Genomic DNA, 22016 nt, shown 5'->3' on the forward strand with positions numbered 1-22016 from the left:
TCTTTCATTGATTTTTTTAAAAAATTGTATCAATACCTTTTATCCTGCTATCTTGAAGTGGGGGGCATTATTGAGCTTTGTAGATGAAAAATTAAGCAGCACTGTGTGTGCAGGAAAGCAGTGGTGCTCAAATTGTTAAGATACGTGATGTAAACTGGACCGGTTAAGATTGCTTGGAATTAGAGCAAATTATTTTCTGAAGTAAGCTTCCAGTATGGAAACTGACAAGAAAATGAGTAACCTATCATTTTAGTGGAAAGCAGAAACAGACATTGAAAACTGGAGAAAGTTCAGAGGAGAGCTGCCAAGCCTTTGGAACAGCTGAAATATCTAGGTCTTTTTATCCTAAAAAAGGAGAAAACTGAGGGAAAATACGATAAGAGCTTTCAGATTTGTAAAACATTGTCATATAAAGGAGGGGGCAGGCATGAAGTTTGATATCCGAGGCCAGAATCAGTAGGTTGAAACTAGATTCTAAATAAGTACATTTGGTTAGATACCAGGAAGAATTTCTCAATCGTCACAACTGTCAGCCACTCTTAATAGGTTGCTTTTTAAAGTTTCCCTTTGCCAGAAATCTTCGAACACAACTCTGTCCAAAATTGTTTTGCAAATCTTACACCAAGCAGATGAACCTCAGGACACTTGAAGTCCCTTTCAAATATGTGATGCAGTACTACTTAATTTTTTTTACAATGTAATAAATAGCAGTGGTGTGATTGCATCCTACAGAGATCTTTGTGGTGGATTATATTACCTGTAAGCAAAGTGCAGCAGGGCACAGTATTGGTGTGTGGCTGTACTGTCTGCCTCTGCGAGGGTTCTTTATACAGTAAAGCAGCAATCCATTGCTGGTTTGTGGGTAGGAGGGCAAGCCCCCCATCCAGGTTGATGGGAGTGAGTGATTCCTTGAAGTTGAGATTCTGAATGGCTCTTCTGTCAGGCAATAAGTTCTGTAAAGCATAACTTCATATGCTACTGCCAGGCAATAAGTTCTGTAAAGCATAACTTCATATGCTTCTATCAAAACATAGCCCCCAGTTTAAATCTAAGTTACAAGTCATTTCTAATTTTGTATTTTAGTTTCCTAATTTAATGTCCATTATTGCATACACACACTTTTCACTGCTCAATCACGTTGTAAGGCACTTTCTGCTGCAAGAGTGTTTCCATACCTGTGACAGTCTCCAAAGTGTTTTCTAATACACACAGGAAGGTGGATTTTAGATTGCCTTGGCACATTTGAAGCTTTTACTGATAAATCTGGGAGTCAGAGTAAAAGATTGCAAAAGAGAATTTTGTCAGACACGGGTGGATGCTGGGGGATTAGTCCAGTAATCTCCCCCTGAGAGTTTCTCTCTCAAAATCCATGTTATAAACTAAAGATAAACTTGTAGTTTGCTATGGTGAGCCAGAATTTGCTCTATTGTGCTGATAAGTATAATCTTTATTGTCATTGTACTTAAATACAATGAAATTGGTTTTAACCTCACTGGTGCAAAATTATAACAGAAATGAAAAAGAAAGAAAAAGAAAAAAAAACTAGTGTGTGCATGGAGTAATTGTGATTGTATTTAAAAGTCTCACAGCCCAAGGATAGAAACTATCTTTAAACCTTTTTGTTCGGCTGGCTATACTTTGATGCCTTCTGCCTGATGGTAGAAGTGCAGAGACACTGACCAGGGTGTGAATCATCTCTGAGTATCTTCCTTACTCTGCTAAAGCAGCGAGATCTGGTGATGTCATCCAGTGGTGTCAGAGGGCAGCCAATGGTTTCTTGTGCCGAATTGATCACTCTCTATAGTGCCTTCCTGTCTGCAGCTGTTAAACCAGCATACCGTACTGTAATGCAATATGTGAGGACACTTTCTATGATGGACTGATAGAAAAAGGTAATCAGCCATTGTTCCACTTGATTTTTTCCGCAGGACTCTTAAGGGAAATGAAGTCTCTGTTGGGCCTTTGCAATCACCAGAGACATGTTTTTCCAGGTGAGATCTTGATTAATAAGCACTCCCAAGAATTTAAAAGAGGAAACCCTCTCCACACAGCCCCTCTCGATATACAGTGGGGCAGGTTCCTCTCTATGCTTCCGGAAATTTAGCACCATCTCCTTTGTCTTACTAGTATTTAGATGTAAGTTGTTTCTTGAGCACCATGTGGATACCTTCTGGACTTCTTCCCTGTATGCTGATTCGTTCCCTCCAGTTATGAGACCCAACACTGTTGTGTCGTCTGCAAACTTTATGATGTTGGATGGATCAGAGGATATGCAGTCATGTATACAGCGAGTACAGGTATGATTTGAGCACACAGCCCTGAGGGGAGCCTGTGCTGAGCTTCAGCATGGAAGATGTAAAGGACCTAACCCTTACTGTTTGTGGATGATCCGTCAGGAAGTCTTTGATCCATTCACAAGTGAGGGGAGGGAAATTCAGGTCAGCCAACTTTTCAATGAGAATTCCTGGTAAGATTGTGTTAAAGGCCATGATGCTCTACTTATATAGGTGTTTCTTTAAAATGCTCTTTTCCTGGCAATGCTGCTTCCTAAAAGGAGTTTGCACAAGTGATATAGGTTGGGATTCAAAGCTCTCTGCTATATTGCAAAGTCTGAGGTTTTTGATATCTTGCTACCTCAGTGGTGGCATTAACTGGAAAAAAACAGGCAGCATTCCTGAAAAATGACCTTTGTTTTGCTGTAAGGATTTAACAAGCTCATCCAGCTTAGAAATGTTTAGGCACCTTAAATCTGTTGCTTCAATTTGGCTACGATAACAATGCCTTCAGTGTTGGTAAGATTTTTTAAATGCTAATGTCACATTTAATTATTTCATTTCTAAATTTGAAGAATTAAGGGTTCTGCACATGATTTGCAGGCCCCTCCAGCAGTTGAGGTCAGAGGAGCTCCAGTAGCCATGTCCTTGGGAGGGCAAGCCTGACCTGGTCGCCATGCTGAGTTTTCCACGGGGACTGAGGGCCCACTTCTTCCTCCTTTCCCTTTTCCCACATGGGCCACTCTGGGAAGGAGGAAGAGACTGCCAGGGGCCTTTGCTTTCTGGCCTCTGATTTTGAATGTGGCCCAGGGCACAAGAGTAGCGGCCTGAGAGGGTGGCCTATTTAACAGCCTTGGGAAGAGCAGTCAGATCAAAAGGCAACATTTTGGGGTTGCAGAGGTGGCATCTTGTCTTTGTGGTACCTTCGGAGGACCTGTAGGCATCCACACAGCCTTAGAATAGACAGATGGGAGTGCTCCTTTTTTCATTCAGACAGGCAGAATCCTTCAAGAGAATTCTTCAACTGATCCAGGACTTCACAGCCCTTCCACCTGCCCCCCTCCAGAGTGAATTTCCAGGCTTCACTTGTAATGTTGGCATTGCAAGCTACAAATTCGAATGCAAAACACCATAGCAGCCTCTGCCTCCCAAGATGTTGTTTAGCCTTGATCCACTTGCCTTGGCCAATATAGGTACATTCACAGCTCTGGTGAGCTAGAGTCATGTGAAAAAGTAAACATACCTCATGTAGTTTAAATTATATAGACCAGGGGTGTCAAACACGTGGCATCACATGACCTACCTAGACTTTCCCCCACTTCACTAAACCTGGGGTGGGGGTGGCCACCATGTGACGCATCTGGCCTGCAGGCCATGAGTTTGACAGCCCTCATGTAGACATACCAATACTTTATCTTCAAACAGTATATGGGAGATTTTATTGAACAAAATAGCCTATGAAAATGGACTTTGCAATCATTTATCCAACAACAAAGGAACGGGTCTGCCATTTCCTTTTGGGGAAAAGGAAGCTCCAAGGCCGATCCCTGAGCCCTTTGGCAGAAGCTCCCTCCAGCAGGCATTTCTCATGACTGTCTGTCCGTCTTCGGAATGGGGGGATTTCTTTCCTCCATGCAGAAAATTTTCAGCTGGGGGTGTTGGAGGGTTTCCTGCACGCAGAGCCAAGCGTAACCCCCCCTCGACATCTCGGTGGGATTCAGATCCAGGCTTTGACTTGGCCACTTCTTTATCCAGTCGTTCCGTGGGGTTTAGAATCACGGTCATGTTGCATGGTCCACTTTCAGTTGAACCTCAAATCTTCTGAGAGATGCTCCCGCGTGACCCTCAAGCGCCCAGAGTTCCTGGCAGGGAGCTGTCCAGACCCAGATGTAGCCCCAACCAGAACATTTCCCCCCACTGTGCTTTAGAAACAGTATCGGATTCTTGTGAGATTTTAACTTTGTGAATTACTCAGAACATGAGACAGGCAGCTATAAAAATGAGTCAATAGGTGCTATGCTTTGTTATTAATTTTTTTTCATCCCAGTTTTATTATTTTCATGAACAACTCAAGGCAATGAACATGCCTCCTGCCTATTTTCCTCACACAACCCTGAGCTGGATTGGGCTGAGAGCGTGCAACTGGATTCTGTCTCAGAATTCGTCTGCTGCTTTCTAGATGAGCACTTTCCCCACTACACCAAACTGTTGTTGCTGTGTCTTCTGGTCCTACAGCCAAATAAAACTATCTTTGCCTTGTCTGTCCAGAGCACATTGTTCCAGAAATTCTGTTCTTTGCTTAGTGTCCCATTTCAAGTTCCAAACACAGAGTTGTTTGGCGATAAGTAATTTACCCAAGTAATGTTAAGTCAGGGTCTTTGAAGATAAATCTTTCCCACTTTCCACAGGGCAGGCTAGAGCAGTCATGATTCAGCCCAGAGGTGTGAGCAAATCAGGCTCTTCAGCCAGTCCTGAAAGTTTCAGATTTCTTACATGGGCAGAAGACACAGGAACAACATATTATCACAGCAGGAAATCACAGTTGTTTCCATGGGTCAGAGCTGCCTCTTAAAGCCAACTACTTTTAATTAAGGCACATGCCCATTTGACAAGGAGCCTCATTGAGCATTTTGGCTTTGCCATCTGCTCTACCTGCCAAGTGCCTGATGGAGGGGCACACCTCATGATTCCAATGCTCCATTTAGACTGATGCTTTTGATCAGCCTCAGACGATTCCTGGGTTGGTGTCTCCCGAGGCTGACATTCCACTGGTTTAGTTGGGAGCAGCTTCTTTAGACTCAAGAGTTGTCCGAGTCATGGGCCCACGACATCTAGGAGTTCATGAGGAAACTAATCTTGTCCTGATGGTCCTTCTGAAAGTCAAATGTTTCCTGGCTCACTTCCCATGTTGATTTAATTTGTGCAGATTCATTCTAATGGTGGACTCATACACTTTGACATCGATAGTGGAGAGTTACCTCTTGGTCATGTGAGATAATTCTGAGGTTCTTAGGGATTTCTTTCAGGGTCTTGCACTTGTACTTCGGATGAACCTAATGGGACACCCTAGGCTGGACAATGTCATTTTGGTCACTGACCACCAAATGCCTGGCCAAATTGGCTGTTGTTTGAAATCTTCTCCACATATAGATGATCATTGGAATGATTGCTGCCTAATTGTTTGGTGATCTTTTAAAACCCTTTCATGGCTCATTGGCTTCTGTAACCTTTTGGAAGGCCCCAGGGAATTCCTTCAAGCTAAGCATGGTGATACCACACATTTTAGCAACACAGGGTATAAACTAAACTAAAAGTCTAAGGCTTTAAAAATATAAGTTCCTACAAGTTTCTAATGTTCTACTCATCTAAAACTCTACTTTTTGGCATTTGAGGCAGTGATAAATAGGAGTATACTTACTTTTACTACATGCAAAATTTCAATTATTTTTATTTCAATTTACAATAGTCCACAAAATTTAAATAGTGCATGATATGTATTATATTGTGTCCTCTTTATCAATATTGTGGAAGTTCAAGTATCTGTAGGTTGAACAAATCAAAAATTTCAATAGGGGGATTTACTTTTTCACATGACTGTACATAGGCAATCATGATAAAATGTTTCCCAGCAACAATAGAAATGAAGCAGCAGTAACTAGATTGATGTGACAAACATTGCAAGGAAGCAGCACCCTGTATCTCCCCACCCGCATTAGCGGTATTATTTTAGTTTGCCTATTTCATAGTTTGCCTGTTTCATAGTCTTGGAAAGGGGGGAGGCTTGCTGGTGTCATCAGATTTCTGAAGAGTTCTCAGACTTTTCTTTGCTGGAGCCCATGAATTCCAAGCCTTCAATGGGTATGTCCTTCTCCTTAATAGCGTTCTGAAAGGGAAATAAATGAAGGATATTCGAAAAGGCTGGGGTGTCTCAAAAAACATATTGTAAGCACTAAAAGTCTGGGACATCTGCAAGATAAATGTCCAAACTGTAGAAAAGGGGCATCATTTATTTTCAGATTTGCAAGCAGAACTTTCTCATGAGGCATTTGGCAACCCTTCAATAATCACTCCCAAGTCTGGATTTGCATGACAGCATGAGCCACCAACCATATTTCAGCCTAGCTACCAGGTTGTTCTGAAGCCAGCCTTGGGGTACTTAGAAACCTCCACTGAGAAAATTCAGAGTCTCAGCTGTGAGTTCCACCAGGGGTCTCAAACCTTGGCAACTTTAAGACTTGTGGACTTCAACTCCCAGAATTCCCCACCAGCATCACCCAATATGCATAACTGGCTGAGGAATTCTGGGAGTTGAAGTCCACAAGTTTTAAAGTTGCCAAGGTTGGAGAGCTCTGAGTTAGGCGGAAAGCTGTCATGCGGCATCCCAAAACAAGGCAGCCTCTGGTTATCGGATTGCTCCCTGCCCGCCCCAAGCCAAAGGGCTCGGCCGATGCAGGAATGCAGGCTCGGGGCCCAAATTCGCTTCCGGAAACACCCAAGGGAGGGGCTCGCTGGAAACGCCCCTCCCGCCCAGCTGAGAGAGGCCGCGGCGCCTTCAGGAGCCTTTCTGAACTTTGGTCGCTGGAAACGCCCCTCCCGCCCAGCTGGCTGGCTGGGGAATCCTGGGAGTTTAAGTCTGCCCGTCTTCACGTGCCCAAGGCTGAGAAGTGCTGGGCTCAGCATTAACACGGCGCTCTCCCGTCTCCTTCGTGGTAGGTCGGGCGCACTTTGCTGGAGCAGACCAAGACACACACACACACACACACCCGCCGCCCCCGCCCGTCACCTGGACGCAGAGCTGGTAGCGCTTGAAGAGCTGCACGCAGGGGTCTCCCTCGGCGCCGGCCTCCCCCTTCAGGAACTTCTCGGCGAACCAACGGTTGAAGCACTGGTCGTAGTCGCGCTTCAGCTCCGTGCAGGCCTCGCCGACGCTGTTCATGGCGGACTGACGCAGCGCCCCGGAAGCAGGCGCAGCGTCACTTCCGCATCGACGCCGGATATGCTCGGGTGCAGGTGGGCCCGGCGGGGCTGGAACCCCTTGCGCGCTGCGCTGGGCTGCAGGGGCTCCTCTTCGGCGGAGGGCGTCGGATCCGGCCGGGTGAGTGGGGAGACCGGGCACCCCCCTGCAAAGATGACAGGGGAGCGGGGCACAATTAGCTCTGAGTATCTCCCCGGGCTCTGCTGCTTTGGGGACCGACAGGGAGCTTCTCCAGCTCGGCTTTCCGTTGCGTGATTTAGCCTGCTAGGAAGGGGGGGGGGGACGGACTTTCCCGGTGAAATGAAACGTGAAGCCTAAAAGAAATGTCCCTTGTCCAGCTGAATTCCTCTCTGCCCCATTTCTAAGAGTATAATCCCAGTTGCCACACAGTATAGTTTGCCGGTATTTATTATTATTTTTTGCGATGCTTAAGTGCGCTATTTCAAAAAATTGTTTCAGCAGACAAAAATTACTTTGGAGTTGTTGGATCATCTTGAGCGACTGGCGCTTGTAGAGTTCCGCAACTGGGAGGGCGTCCGCCGTTTGGAGAGCGCAGTTGAATTCGCTGAACAACTTCAAGTGGTGAACACTGATGGCGTTGAACCCATGGAATCGGTGCTGGAAGACAGGTAGCTACCGGGAGCCCCCGATCGTTTCTGGAGTTTATTTTCTGACTTTCCAGCTCCAGGACAGCCATGCGGACTTGGTATGGTCAGGAAGCCATTTAATTGTGAGAAAGGGTGTTCATCAAAAAACCAAAATGAGGTTTTTTTTGCAGGTAGAAGTCTGGCAAGGCAACAGTGCTGAATCGTCCCCCAGTTGGATGAAGTGGGACCACTTGCACCCATTGTTCTTTCTAGCCTTGGCTAGCCGTGTAACATCACCTGGCCTTTAGGGAGAAAACATTGTAGAAAGCCGCCGTATTTCTAAGCTTCCTAGCAGACTGATGAATAATTTGTATTCCTCAGGCATCTCTACCTCAGGGAAGATAATATTTTGGAAGGGAAATGTGCAGAGGAACTACTGAAGAAGGCTGCAAAGACAGTTGAAGGATATTTCATAGCTCCACCAGGTAACATTTTGCAGGAGGCGCACAGGGAAATCCATGTTGTAGAATGTTAAACACTTTTTTCACAATGTGAATGGAAGAGAAGTTTCATTATATAGGATGCAGTAATGGTGGGTCTATTGTATCTCTAAGAAATACCATTCTGGATTTTGGCACTTGCCTAAATTATAGAATCCAATATTACATGTGCTTAATTCAGTTATTCTAGAGAGTATAATTTGGTCAATACTGTGTTGGAAGCAACACAAAGAGCTGCCATGAACATCCTTGACAGCTGACATTTTCCATTTAAAATTTGTAAGGTATTGCCTTAAAATTCATTTTTACAACTAGGAGTACAGTTGAAGCTTGTTTCTTTGGAAACAAGTCCCCTTTTCTTCATCAATAATATACATCTGATTTAGCTTTATAGCACTAGTAGTTGAATTATATATTGGATAATATAATACTCAAATTGCATTTCTAATAGAAATTGCCCATCAAAATATTTTATTCCTGCCAATCTTTGTTTGCACTAGGTAACATTCCTCTGCCAAATGTAGAAGAGAGAAATACTTTTCTTCACAAGGAAGATTCTTAATAGAAGATCCAACTTCGATTGTTTTTAGACACATTGTGCATTGTCATCTTGAATTTTTATATCAAGTACTTCATATAATTTGGGGAGGAACAGGAACTGAAATGACTGGTTTCGGTTAGCCGAGAAGAAAAGACATGGAGCTGTGTGGATTAGGAAAGCGTATCACTGACACTAAGTTTAACACAAACATGGTGTGCGAACATGTCTAGAACTTCTTTTAAACTCTATAACAAGAATTCTGGTCATATTAAAATTTTGTACTAGTTTACTGGTACATTTTATAGTGTTAAATATTTTAATCACCAAACCTCAGCCACCAAATTCCCCCAAAGAAACGCATAAATTGTGTAGAGACTATGATCAAAGGTCATGAAATGGGGGAGTTCATAAGCCCAACCCTCTAAAAGTTTGGAAAACTGAGTATAGAGGCAACACTGGCCATAACTTCAATTCCTCCATAAACTGAATCGCTGTAGGCAAATAACATATAACCATGGTTAGCACTTCTCAGTCAGTCCAGGAGGAACATGAAAAATATCCGGAACTATTGTAGCTTGAAGCTTAAATATAAAACTATTGAAATACAATCTTAAGTGAGGTACTGACTGCTAATCCATAAGCTGGCAGACATTAGCACATGCCAAGATCTACTGATTAAATCGTATTCACAGATCCTTAAAATGGAGTGTTCAGAACTAGAAATATCAGAAAAAGTGACATTAATGACACAGGTGCTTCTGTCTTTGAAAAAAAAATCCCAGCACAAAAGAGACCATGTATTACTGCTGAGGGCAGAACATTCTGCAAAACTGAATTCAAACATTCACTTTATGAATTCAAATTACTGTTACCTTGTTATTTGGTCATGAAATAGAAAATATTTTCCAGGAAAACTGAATAAAATGTAGCACAGTTGCTTTTATACTTTGAAATTTCTTTTAATTATTGCAAAAGAAGATGTGTGGTATTGTGTATTAAGATATGCTGTGGCATTTAGAGTTAATTAACTGAAGAACAATGTTCATGGTCTTTAGAGACAGTTTTCAAGATGGGAATGAGTTGCTTCAGAAATGTAGCCTAATGTTTTGGCTAACCTCTCTACATATGCCTAATACCATTTTTTGTGTGCCCAGTGACAGCATTGTATGATTAGTGTGGCATCTAAAAGTCCAAAAACGGTCAGATAATTTTTTTGTGCTTTATGGAGAGCAGGTGGGGGCATTTAAGCCTTGCCAAGAAAAGAGTCCAATTCAGGAGAGAGTTTTATTTTAAAAGAAGAAAATTGGTGTCTTAAATCTCACCCCCCTCAACAAAATGCATCTAATGCTATTCTGCAGGATACAAAATAAGTGCAGACAAACCACATTCAGGGTATCTAATCACTAAGCCACAAATAAGCCACATTTTTTTTTACTCAGCACATTTTGAACCCCAGCCACTATTTAGTAAACAAAGCACAGAGACTTTCTGACAAATATGCCACACTGGATTTTGCAATGGACATATACTGCTCCGTGTTTTTCTTGCTATATGTTTTGTCATTGTACTTTGTACTATTTCATATACAACACAAGCAACTTAATCCATTTTATACTAAAATGGCATTAGTTTATTCTTCCACTAACTATATGACTGCAGCTATTAATATGATGCAATAAGGTATTAACTCAATAGAAGACGCGGGACTAGACCTTTGCAGCAACTCATTTGAGCAAAGTCGCAAAATACGATCTCAAAGCCTAGATTGGCAACACTTTCTCTAAACTTGCAAGCTAGCTAAATGAATCTTTCCTTATTAAGCTCTTAATATGTGGACAGTTACAGACACGGAATTCAAATAAAACACCTCTTTACAAGTTAACTAAGCACAAAACCACTGAAATTCATTTTATTTCATGGATCAAATCAATGATGGGACTTCCATAAAATGCTTAAATTGGACACATTTTGCAGTTAGTGAAGAAATACAGAACACTCCCTTCCCAGTACGTTTCCCAAATTTTCAGCCCCTCCTTTTAAGTAATGAAATTGTATTAAATCTGCTCTCTCAAATCTTCCAGACTTGATAAAATCGGTCCTGGATACTATTTGTGAAATTACATATCAAAACAGCCAGTAAAAGCAATTGCACTGGTATTATAGTAGAACAGCTTAAACATCCCTTCAATGTTTCCAGTATGACAGCTGTAGAGAGCAAAACCTTTAAAATGCTTCTTTAACTCAATAAGAAAAAGCAGCTTAAAAACCAGGGTCATCTGATTTATCTCCACTTTCTACCCCGACTGCACAAAAAGACAGCCACTCACTTATGAGTTACAGAAACATTGGAATATATTTTGAAACACCACCAACGATCACTGCTTTAAAGCCCATCCAGCAAACTATTAACATGTATGAGTTTCAAGCTCATTTTCCCTCACTGAGAGGAAAAGCAAGAACATTTTCCAAATAAAATGCATTTTAGGTGGCAATGATTCATAATACTTCATTACCAATACTTCCCTAGTAAAAACAGTTGTCATAAAAAAAAAGATTTTCTTGAATAGAAAGGAAAAAAAAACCAAAAAGGTTCCTACGAAAGACTATATCCATCCATTTTGGAATGTAAACTCTGAGCACAAATGATAAGCTCAGTTCACATCGTTACAAGTCCCTATTGGGTGCAATCAGAATGGCCTAAAGGGTGAAGAGTAGCGCGGTGATCCCCTGCTTTGGTAGGGAGAATCGCGACTCCTTGAACCAGAACGGGAGCGTGAGTAGCTGTAGCTGATGCTTCTTTCAGGACAAACTCTGATATAGGCTGTTTCACCCTGGAATTCAGAAGAGAGAAAACCCAAACATTGGCATAACATCCTGTGGTCAGTGTTATGAATAAATGAATGCCAGCAATGAAGGCGAGAAACCAATGCACAGAGTGGCTCAGGACCGAAGAGTTTTCATATACAGGCAGGTCAAATCCTATTGCCTGCTGCTGTAGGCCAATTCAGATGTGGCCCATCAGGTCTGCAGAAACAGGGCTTGTTACAGCTAGGCTGTGTAGGCCAACACAGACATGTTTTGTCCCCCTGTAACTAAGAAGGGCGATGATGTCGTATTCCAAAGTTAAGCTATCAGAGGGAGAGATGCAGGCTAGTGAAGTCCTTCAGCACAATTAGGTCTTGGTGAATTCTCACCCAGTCCATCTTAACTTAAATGTTTCTGCAGTTCAGATTCTTGAAGAAAATTCCATAACAAGCAGCCTCCATCTGTGATTGACTGGGTGGTTGAAGATCAAGCCAGCCACTAGAAGAAGGTGGTTGCAAGTGAAGTAGCAATGCCCCAAGAATAATAACCTGGTTTATAGAAGAGGTATCAAACCACCTTGAGTAGGAAGATCCAAGCACAGGTGGGGAGGTTTACTATTAAGTAAGCCACAAAGCTACACAACTGTTCCTCTGGGAAATATCATTTCAGCATGCCAATAAAAGGCAAGCTAAGTTTATTGAAACAATCAGCTGGTAGCCATCTTTGTTCACCCACTGGCTGTCAATGGGAGAATGACAAATGAAATCGACTTGCTCAGATGTTAAAAGCAAGTAATCCAAATGTTCATATTCCAGGAATAAAGCAAAAAAACCTAGTTTCTGCTTCAGTGTTTTTAACCACACCATCATGGGGTAGGTTTCACATAGCCTTGGCAACCCTTAATCTTACAAAGTTTAAGCCGTTTCCAAGACTACTGCTAGACTGTGCCCAGAAGCCTCTTGAGAGAGCATCACAAAGGACAGGTTAATGTATGTTCCTCCATGACTGGCAAACACACATGCTCTTCACCCGCAGGCAGGAACCCACCTCATGAGATCGGAATTTGGTGTCATCCAGTTTACGCAGTGCATATTCCATATCTTCTTTGCGAAGAAACTCAACCACCCCCATTCCATCTTTCTGAACATCTGCGTAACATACATCACCAGCTTCACGCATATGATCCTTCAGGTCCTGCCAGCTGCCTGATGGAGGAAGCCCTGAGCAGTGAACACAAAACACAAGAGATTGTGTAAAGAGATGTCACTAGTTGCTGAGGCTACGCCAGGCATGGCTGTGGTCCACCATTTCCATAGAGGTCCTGTTCATTCCAGAGTCAGTGCTATAATTAGGGTCCACAGAACAGCAATAAGTTCCATTCCAAAGGGTGAGCCCTCCGTGTCAGCAAAGCAGTCCCCTAGGTAGATCTAGGATTCAAAGTTCTGGGTGGTCAGAGGAATCCTATTTGTCCAATGTAAACTTAATATCACCCCTAACACTGACTGGACAGATTGTACTCCATGTACTCAAAATAAGATTTGCATCCAAGAAAGAGGGTCCCATTCTAAGAGTGTTTGGGTCCTTAGATTCCAATAGCTTATCCTTGGGCAGCGAAGCAAGGATACCTGTGTTAGCTATCCACAGGTATGCTATAAAGAAAGATAAAGGGAAGTCAGTTCCCTGTTCCACAGCATATTCTGAAGAAACTAGTACGCTGCTGCTTCCTGGCAGTTTTCAAGAATGCTTCAGAACACTCTCTAGTAAGGCAGGTTCTACCTTCAAGCCAATAGCCAGTTCAGGTATCCTCCCTGCCCTCCCAGGCTTCTGTGTGGGAGATGTACACCTGGGGTGAGTCTTTTCATTTCCAGGTCCTGCTGCAAAATTGAAGTGATTGTCATTGAACGATTTCCTCACCGATAATTCTATTTCTAGTCACGATGCCACAGTAAAATGCAGATTTCTTGGCATTTTATTTTAGTTTTTATGGGTTAAGTGGGCCATTCCATATGTTTGGCCACAGCGTGCTGAATTTTCTTCAGAGGTTTGATCACCATGGCAAAACCTCCAAAATACTTCCATTGCTTCTCAGTGAGATTAGGACTTTTTCATTTGTCTCCCACCTCACTAGACACAGACACCTACTCCAGTTTTATCAAGGTTGTTTTGAGGACTCCACAAAGGTCTGAACAGAGGGGATCTAATTTTAGGTTAATTTTCTTTCATAAAAAAAAACAAATATTGTGCAGCTGTTTCTCAGGTTTTAATAAGAAATTTTTTCGGTTGCACAGCACCATCTAAAGCCTGTTCCTTCTGCCATAAACGCTATAAAACTGATCCCTAGTTTTCCTTCCTTGACTTTGCCCGCCCATATATTGACCCCTTTTTGCATCCAAGAGTTCCCTCTTGCCTCCAGCTGGAGACGTTTTTGCTCACCATTTATTCACCGTGATGAATCCATAATCAAGACTTTCCATGGATTGAATCAGAAAAGTATAGTGTCCTTTTGCAGTTCTAAAAAGCTCCTCCACAGGGACAGGTTCCGTATTAAGAAAGAAACCATATAATATGGTAATAATAAGGTAATCTTCTCTCCATTACAACTGGAGATTGCATCAGAGGGATTCCAGTCAATATGAAATTTAGAAGGGAACATACCTGAAACAAGGACTCGAAATTCAGATCGTCGCGAAGGAGGGCCATTCCTGCCACGAGGCCCCCCACCGAAACCTCCCCGACCTCTTGAAGGTTTGGGAAACTCAACACGCAGACGACACTGGCCATAATCATAACCATTCCTTCTGTAAACGGCATCTTCTGCATCTCTGTGAACAAACAATATATAGCCATAATTACCACTATCCAAACAATCTGAAAGGTTTTGAAAATGTTGCAGCTTAAGACTTAAAGTGCAAAATGCTGAAATACAAGCCTAAAACAGCTAGAAGCTGCTGGTTTCTACCATAAACTGGCAGACATCAGCAGAGGCCCAAATTCATCTGATTGAATCTAAAATGGTCTTAAGATCAAAGTTCAGAGTTTTAGAAATATTACAAAAATATGAGGTTCCGAGTTATCAGGATTTTAGAAATAAACCAAACATGTGAAGTTGATAAATGACAGAACTGCTTCTATTTTGCAACAAAAATCACAGCATAAAAGAGGGATTGCAAATATTATTCATCCTCAATGCAGATTATTTTTCAAAAAAGAATTGAGAAATTTGGGACTTTAAAAGAAACACCACTACATAATCACAGAAGCTGCATACGTTTTATGAATATTGGCAGAATATATGTTGCCACGCTATTGTCTTGTGTATTCAAGAAGATAGTTCTTCAGCAATATGTAATATTTAAGGTATAACTGTTTCAGGAATTACAATAGCTGTTTTATAAATCTACTTCAACATGCTGTTTGTGAGTGAGTGGCTATGTAAATTTGTTTGATAAATAAATAAAATGACGTTTTCAAAAAAATGCATGGAAACAATCATCATCAAATTTATTACTAAGCCAGTTGATTGAATAAATAGTGCATCCTCAGAGAAAAACACTCAAATTTTCCCCGGATAGGTAGAAATGAAAATAACTTTCATTAGAGATAACCACAGAAGTCGTCATTTAAGTTTAAAAAATGGGAGACGGTGATTATATATTCCACAAATTGAAATGAACTGACCTAAATACAGTTATAAATAAAAAAGAATCAAATATAATAAATCATAAGCTAAACAAAGATCAAAATTACAAGAGGTGGAAAAAAGAGCCAGTGTAAATTTCAATTTGCTTTAATAGATCACAATACGCAAGGCCCCAAATTTAACAATTCTGCTTTGTTCTATGAGATCTATCTGGAATAGTAGTCTCTCTTTTTCATAGTATTAGGTTGGTCAGCAGCACAATTAACAGTTTCATATTTTTAAATCCTAAACTCCGCTGAAGAATTAGAAAAGACTTCTTGACGCTAAGAACAGAGGCTTCTGAGCCAAAGATGGGTTGCCCTCCATTTAGGTTGTTCTGGATGTCCACAATCAAGCAGACAGTTGGAGTATCAACTCTTGTTCTATAAATCATTTTAAACTTTTTTATTTTATTTAGAGGCGATGCAACAAATTTTTCTTTGGATTTTTAGTCCAACTTCAGGGTTACAAGTGGTGTTTGGTCATTCTTTGTTCTTCGTTTTGTCATGTTATAGATAAGAATGGCATTTTATCTAGCTTAGTCCATTCCTTCTATTTCTTCACTTAGAGAATCCAAGATCTTCGTCAGCAGAGAATCTTTGTTTTTTGCAGTTTTGAACTGCCCATCTCCCTCTGGAAGATAGGGGCTTCAACAATAAAATGTTGAAAAATTAACAGTATATGAAAAATTAAAACATTATATAAAAATTAAAAATTTAGAAAGTTTAGAATTTAAAAAGTAGCAAGGATGATTAAAATTTGTTAGAAATTAGTTAAAAAGGCAAAGGGAAACAACACTAACCAGCCCCTCGGTTGTGTGCTGCTTTGCGCTCTCCACCTGAAGCTGTAGAGACCCATTTTAATGCCTTTTCAGAAGGCCATAAGAATAGAGGCTTCTCTCCCCTGGTATGTGTGTGTTTGCTGTGGTGTTGAGTAACAAATGGTGTTCAAATATAGGGTTTGATTCAAATGTGGAATTGAATAAACTTCTACATTTGAAGTATAATGACATTAGCTGATCAAAAATAGCCACATAATTCGCTACTTGAGTCAGAAAGGTACATTTTTCAAAGCAAATTTAATATGTATGTCAGACCTGGAAGCCATCTTTTACCTTTTGGATTTCAGGCCTGCCACATTTTCTACTATGGGAAAATGGGAAGGGGGATTATACAGAGTGTGGGTGCTATGTAGTCATAACATTCTTTCTCAGAAAGTCAAGGTCAACTGGCCCTGTAGCTGTGAGGAGGTGACTGGCAGGCATCTCCAGTTTGGATGGTCCCTGATTGAATCATGTAATGGACATGTGGGTGCTGGGCAGGGACTTGGACTTTCTTTTGGGTGGGGAAAACCTGGAAACTTTCAGATTCAGGTTTTCCCAGATGTGCCAATATGACATCCCTAATAAAATGGAACTTTGAGGAAACTCAAGCTTCGGAGTGTTCTTTTGTTAGAGGTGTTACTTGGAACCCTGACAATGTACTGGTGAATCCATGCCCAAGTTTTTGCTACACCTACATAGCAAAAACTACCAGTATAGGTAGTCCTCAACTTACAACCATTCATTTACTGACCATTCTAAGTTACAACGGCTGACTTATGAATGGTTCTCACACAACCGTTGCAGCATCCCTTCAGTCACATGATCAAAATCTGGGTGCTTGGCAACTGGCATGTATTTATCACAGCTGCTGTGTCTGGGGTCACATGACCACTTTTTGACAAATGAAGTAACTTTCTGATAAATAAAGTCAATGAGGAAGCCAGATTCACGTAACAATGGTGTCACTAACTTAACAACTGTGGGAATTCACTAAACTGTGGCAAGAAACATTGTAAAATGGGGCAAAATTCACTTAACTGTCTTGCTTAGTAGCAGAAATTTTGGGCTCAATTGTGGTCGTAAGTTGAAGCTACCTGTAAACCAGTTAAATTGAATCTATCCAACCTATTCACTGCATCATATTTAAAAGGGAAAAATCAATTAAAATTTGGCCACAGTAGGTATTTCAGTTACTTTTCCATTGGGTGGAATCCAAATCATATTATCCTATTTTGCTATCAAGCACTCTGTAAGTGATTAGAATGTCCCAGATCTACAGACACTCAAACAATAATCAATACTATATCCAGACCTCTATCTGTACAGCATTAGCCACAAATGGGCCATAGATTTATTTTTCTCTGATTGACCATGACCAAGGTAGAAAAATGACATATTTACTCTGTATTTTCTTTAATTTATAGCCTAAAAAGGAAACACTATTTTAACATTCCTATCATTGCAAGTTAAAGCTATGAATATATTTCAGAAAATGAGAGAAAATGAGAGAATAGAAAGAAATGACTTTCCTAAGGTAAGGTTTCCTATAATTTTGTTATATATAAACAGGTGGGATAAAAGTCTTATAAGTGAAGGTAACAAACATATCTAGTACTCATGCCTCCTATTTTTTTAAATTTTTGAGAGGAAAATCGTAGTGGTGAAAGAGTAGCAGTTTTCATTTCAAAGCAACAGGATGCCAAGAGTTAAACTCTTTTCTGCACCTACACAGCACCAACAAATTATACTGCTAAGTACTATTTTTTGTACAGCTACTTTGTACAGCAAGTAAAATATAGCTATTAACAAGAATGAGGTGTGCAGTACAAAAAACATTAGCCTTTTTAGAGAAGATGCAGAAGACAGGCACACAGGAAATGCAACATATTTTTCCCATTTTGAGTGTGTTGGAAGGGGTGTTCCCATTAGTCTACTCAAACTTAATGGTTTGAGCAAATCTGGCAAAAAAGAGAGGGGGCATTTAAGGTTTGAGGAAAGCAAACATGATGGAAGTTTAAGTCATTCAGTAATGGAAATTTCAGCGTCTCTGAGGAGGGCATGTCGAGACAAAATGGATGTAGGGAAAAACATCTGCTCTTATAATGAACAGACTGTTGGGACCGAATGCTTTTCTTGCCTGGGTCAAAATGTGAAGATAGGTGGAAAAAGAACAGCACAGCTATTATAAATGTACACAAGACTGTGTTAAGATTTCCAAGATTACATTTCATATGAACAGTATATTTCAACAGAATTCAACATATTTTTAAATAACCACAATTCTTGTATTATTAACATGGGCCAAAGAAGTCTATTTGTTAAGGGGCATAAAAATTACTAGACTTAACCCATGAGCTGCTTACTGATGCCACCTTGCTCCCATAAAACAAAGAAGCATCACTTATTATTGTTATTACTGTAGAAGTGTCCCAGCGCCCAGCTGATCCAGAGAAAGGTAAACAGAATCAGTACAGGCAAATCTGTTCAGAACTTGAAAGACCACCACAAAACTCCCCGAAAAAGTCAATGGCAAATCAAGCTTAGCCCGGCGCTGGAAGATTATCCACCACCACTACTTTTCAAGATTGTTCCCAAAATGCTTTGGATATCCTTGCTGCATTGTATAGTACAAATGCCCATTCACATCCCACTCTATTTCTATTGATTGCTGAAGATTGATTGAATATACAATTATTTTTCATAACTGCCCTGCCAAACTGATATTGAATGACAGGTAATGTATAAAGTACTGTATATAAAAACCACCCCACACAATATTGAGAATACACCCAAAAGTGAATGCCTGCCATAGCCATTCGCAGCACTGCCATGCAAGACCAAACAAAGATGCACACACACACACTTTTTGGAGCCAGGTTGCATTTTCTCACACAGGCACATTAACAATTTAATAACCAATTTCGTTGTATTAAAGTACAATGACAATAAAGATTATACTTATAACAAGAACTCTGACTTCCCTACTTGTGGAATTCCTGTCAGTCACCTGGGCTGGGAAAAGTGTATATCTATGCATATATCTCGATCTCTCTATATATCTATATCTATATATCTCGATCTCTATCCCCAATGGCAACAAGGCAACCAATCCCTTTTCAATAAAGACTGACAAGAGTATGCTTATATATGTGTGTACACACATACACACAGACTCACGCGTCAGTCTTTATTTGAAAAGGCTGCCTTGTTGCCGTTGGGGATGCTGGCTATTTCCTGAACGGCTTCCATGCCCGCTGCCTGAGAGAGAACAGCGGCGGTATAAACAGGCGGATTTAAAACGCGTCTCGGGTTGGGGAGCGTCTCTCGGCGCGCGCGATCTTCCCCGCCAAGCCGGTGAATCCCCCCCACTCCCCTCAGTTTCAGGGGCGGCAACAGCCAGGCATAATGATGCGAGGCTTCGGCTGGGGCCGAGAAGAGGCGGGAGGCCTCCTCGCTGCTGCTGCAGCCCCGCTCGACACCCCCCCCCCCCACCCCAACAGAGGCGGGTGGGCGGGAAAGGCCATACCCTCCCTCAAGAGAGCCCCTTCAGGGCGGGGCGGGGGCCGCGCAGGGCGAGCGCGCGTGTGCTGCGGCGCAGGGGGGAAAGGCCGCCCCTCCCCTCCCCCCAGTCCCGTCCCCTCACGCACCGCGGGTCCTCGAAGCGCACGAAGGCGAAGGGCACCAGGCCGCGCTTGCTCTTCAGCTCGATGTCGCGGATGCGGCCGTATTTGTAGAAGAGCTCCTCCAGGTCCTTCTCGCGCACGTCGGGCGGCAGGTTGCCCACGTAGATGCGGCCGTCGCCCCCGGCGCTGCTTCCCCCGCGGCCGCCGCCGCCACCGGACATGCCGGGCCCGTCCCCGTAATCCATCATATCCCGGCCCCAGCCCCCGGACATTTCGCCCGCTCGCCTATCCCCCTGCGTTCAGCGACCGCTGCAGCCTCCGCGCACGGCCTTCCCTCAGGAGCCGATTGACGGAGGGCAGAAAAGAGGAACGCGGCGCCCGCCTTAAAGGGGAGGAGAAAACGGGTGCGCGCCGGAAGCTGGGCCGGCCTGGCAGGCAGGGGTCGCAAGGCGCATGCTCGGAGGAGCTCGCGGCCACCTCGCCCGAAAACGCTGGGGGGAGGGGGGGGGAAATCGGCGCGATTGGAAAGGAGCCCGACTTTTGGCTGCCGCTGACCCACGAAATGGAAGCGGTGCGAGTCTCGTACTGGGGCTCTCCGGCGTTGAACGCCAGCCGGGGACGCCTTAGACCCGCTCCCCCAGCCCCGCGTTTAAGATCTGCCTCTTCCCGGCTGTGCGAGTGATTGTAGAATAATAGAATAGAATTAGAATCGAATCTGGAAGGGACCCTGGACCCCCCAGGTTCTTCGGACCATAACCCAGTTTGGATGGAGTTGGGAAGGGTAGTGCAGGCAAGAAGGTCTTGGAGATTGAATGAAAACTTATTTAGATATGAAAAGTATATTAATGATTGTAAAAAATTACTACCTGAATATTTTGTTTTGAATATGAATAAGGGTACATCTATGGAATTTGTATGGGACGCAAGCAAAGCGTATATGAGAGGAGTTTTGATGAATATAAATAAAACACATAGAAATAAGCAAGGGTTAAAACGAACAGAACTGGAAGAGGAAATTAAGAGAAAAGAGCTGGAGTTAACAATGAACCCAGACGATACAAAGGTTAAGGAAGCTATTAACATATTAAAATCTCAATTTGACATGTTGATCTCTGACCAGGTAGCTACTAATTTATTATATGCAAAACACAATACTTTTTGTAATGCAAACAAACCTGGCAGATGGTTAGCTTATCAGATTAGGAAAAAAAGGAAAACTCGAAATATATCTAAACTGATTTATAGAGGGAAGGAGGTGTTTCAACAGGAAGAGATTCAAAAGGCTTTCTGGGAATTTTTTACAGAACTGTATAAAGGGGATAAAATTAATGGTTTAGACATAGACAAATATTTAGACAAAGAGAAAATACCTTCAGTTAGAGAAGAACACAGGCAAAAATTGAATCAACCAATAACCTCGGGGGAAATCCTGCAGGTAATTAAGCAATTAAAGTCAGGGAAAGCACCAGGTACAGATGGCTTGACAGCGGTTTACTATAAAAACTTACAGTTAGAAATGGTAGAACCTCTTAGAGAATTATTTAATATGATTCAAACGGAAGGTAAAGTCCCTCCATCTTGGAAGACAGCGTTTATATCTTTGATACCCAAAGAAGATCAAGATACTACTCAACCCAAAAATTATAGACCTATTTCATTACTGAATGTAGATTATAAAATTTTTACTAAAATATTAGCAAATAGGTTAATGTTGGTCATTCAACAATTGATACATACGGACCAAACAGGTTTTATACAAGGGAGACAGATGAAAAGTAATGTTAGATTAATTATTAATGCATTAGAATATTTGGGAAAGAACAACCAGATCCCTGCTGCATTTATATTTTTGGATGCTGAGAAGGCCTTTGATCGAGTTAACTGGCAATTTCTGCTGAAGATACTGCAAAAAATGCAGATAGGAGATAATTTTTTACAGTCAATTAAAGCAATATACCAACAGCAAACAGCACAAATCATAGTCAATGGAAGTTTAACAGACTCTTTTCAAATTGGAAAAGGTACAAGACAGGGCTGTCCTTTGTCCCCATTATTGTTTATTATAACTTTGGAAGTATTGTTGAATAAAATACGGGGCTTGGATGGTTTAAAAGGGATCAAGATTAGGCAGCAAGAATATAGAGTCCGCGCTTTTGCGGATGATTTGGTCATAATATTGGAACAACCGCAGGAATCCAGTATGGTTTTAA

The 22016-nt window shown here is 41.9% G+C and overlaps 3 protein-coding genes across 4 annotated transcripts; 1 reads left to right on the forward strand and 2 right to left on the reverse strand.

Annotated features, from left to right (window-relative positions):
* Positions 1-5071: 5071 nt before the first annotated feature.
* TRIAP1 (TP53 regulated inhibitor of apoptosis 1) lies at positions 5072-7267 on the reverse strand. The gene is made up of 2 exons (XM_032228970.1): positions 7057-7267; positions 5072-6156 (listed from the first exon to the last, which is right to left on the reverse strand). The coding sequence occupies exons 1-2, from the start codon at positions 7207-7209 to the stop codon at positions 6067-6069; spliced, it is 243 nt and encodes an 80-aa protein (XP_032084861.1). The 5' UTR covers positions 7210-7267; the 3' UTR covers positions 5072-6066.
* On the forward strand, positions 7202-9819 carry GATC (glutamyl-tRNA amidotransferase subunit C). 2 transcript variants are annotated; one of them, XM_032228969.1, is made up of 4 exons: positions 7202-7368; positions 7711-7877; positions 8217-8320; positions 8836-9819. In XM_032228969.1, the coding sequence occupies exons 1-4, from the start codon at positions 7270-7272 to the stop codon at positions 8895-8897; spliced, it is 432 nt and encodes a 143-aa protein (XP_032084860.1). In that variant the 5' UTR covers positions 7202-7269; the 3' UTR covers positions 8898-9819. The 2 variants fall into 2 exon arrangements, with proteins under 2 accessions (XP_032084860.1, XP_032084858.1); XM_032228967.1 differs by having other exon boundaries at positions 7213-7368; positions 7708-7877.
* A 940-nt stretch (positions 9820-10759) lies between these two features.
* Positions 10760-20184, reverse strand: SRSF9 (serine and arginine rich splicing factor 9). The gene is made up of 4 exons (XM_032228966.1): positions 19831-20184; positions 14337-14503; positions 12729-12901; positions 10760-11707 (listed from the first exon to the last, which is right to left on the reverse strand). The coding sequence occupies exons 1-4, from the start codon at positions 20076-20078 to the stop codon at positions 11564-11566; spliced, it is 732 nt and encodes a 243-aa protein (XP_032084857.1). The 5' UTR covers positions 20079-20184; the 3' UTR covers positions 10760-11563.
* Between the last annotated feature and the right edge of the window lie 1832 nt (positions 20185-22016).

The sequence above is a fragment of the Thamnophis elegans genome, chromosome 13 (genome assembly GCF_009769535.1).
Source record: "Thamnophis elegans isolate rThaEle1 chromosome 13, rThaEle1.pri, whole genome shotgun sequence".
Taxonomy (NCBI): Eukaryota; Metazoa; Chordata; class Lepidosauria; order Squamata; family Colubridae; genus Thamnophis; species Thamnophis elegans.